This window comes from Eimeria mitis, genomic scaffold, assembly GCF_000499745.2.
Source record: "Eimeria mitis Houghton genomic scaffold, Emh_scaff3236, whole genome shotgun sequence".
Taxonomy (NCBI): Eukaryota; Apicomplexa; class Conoidasida; order Eucoccidiorida; family Eimeriidae; genus Eimeria; species Eimeria mitis.
In genome coordinates, this window is record NW_013571574.1 from 1,856 (window position 1) to 2,152 (window position 297).

General features: G+C 57.2%; 1 protein-coding gene across 1 annotated transcript in view; it reads right to left on the reverse strand.

The window, feature by feature from the left end:
- The window catches only part of EMH_0063690 (uncharacterized protein), a gene marked incomplete at both ends in the record, with an annotated part of 4,432 nt that overhangs the window by 1,177 nt on the left and 2,958 nt on the right, over window positions 1-297 (reverse strand). The window contains one exon of the mRNA XM_013498170.1: window positions 56-295. Within this exon, the coding sequence (XP_013353624.1) occupies window positions 56-295 (240 nt within the window). The remainder of the gene's footprint in view (window positions 1-55; window positions 296-297) is intronic.

A 297-nucleotide genomic window follows, 5' to 3' on the forward strand; every position in this document is an offset into this window, starting at 1 on the left:
AGGAACATGCTGCCATGGGGTGTCTATACAGTGCGAGCCGCAGCAAGGCTGCAACCTCCGTACAAATTTGTAGGAAACCAGCAGCAGCTTTGCTGCTGCTGCTGGGCAGCAGCTGCAGCAGCTGCAGCGCAGCAGCAACAGCAGGCATAGACTCAAATGCATGCGCAGCACGAATCCTTTTGTTTGTCTCTTCGTTTGCTGTTAGCACCCAGCGGCCCCCAAAACCCCAACAAGCAGGAGGCAAACCAGAGTCTCCTGCTGCTGCTGCTGCTGCTGCTGCTGCTGCTGCTGCTGCTG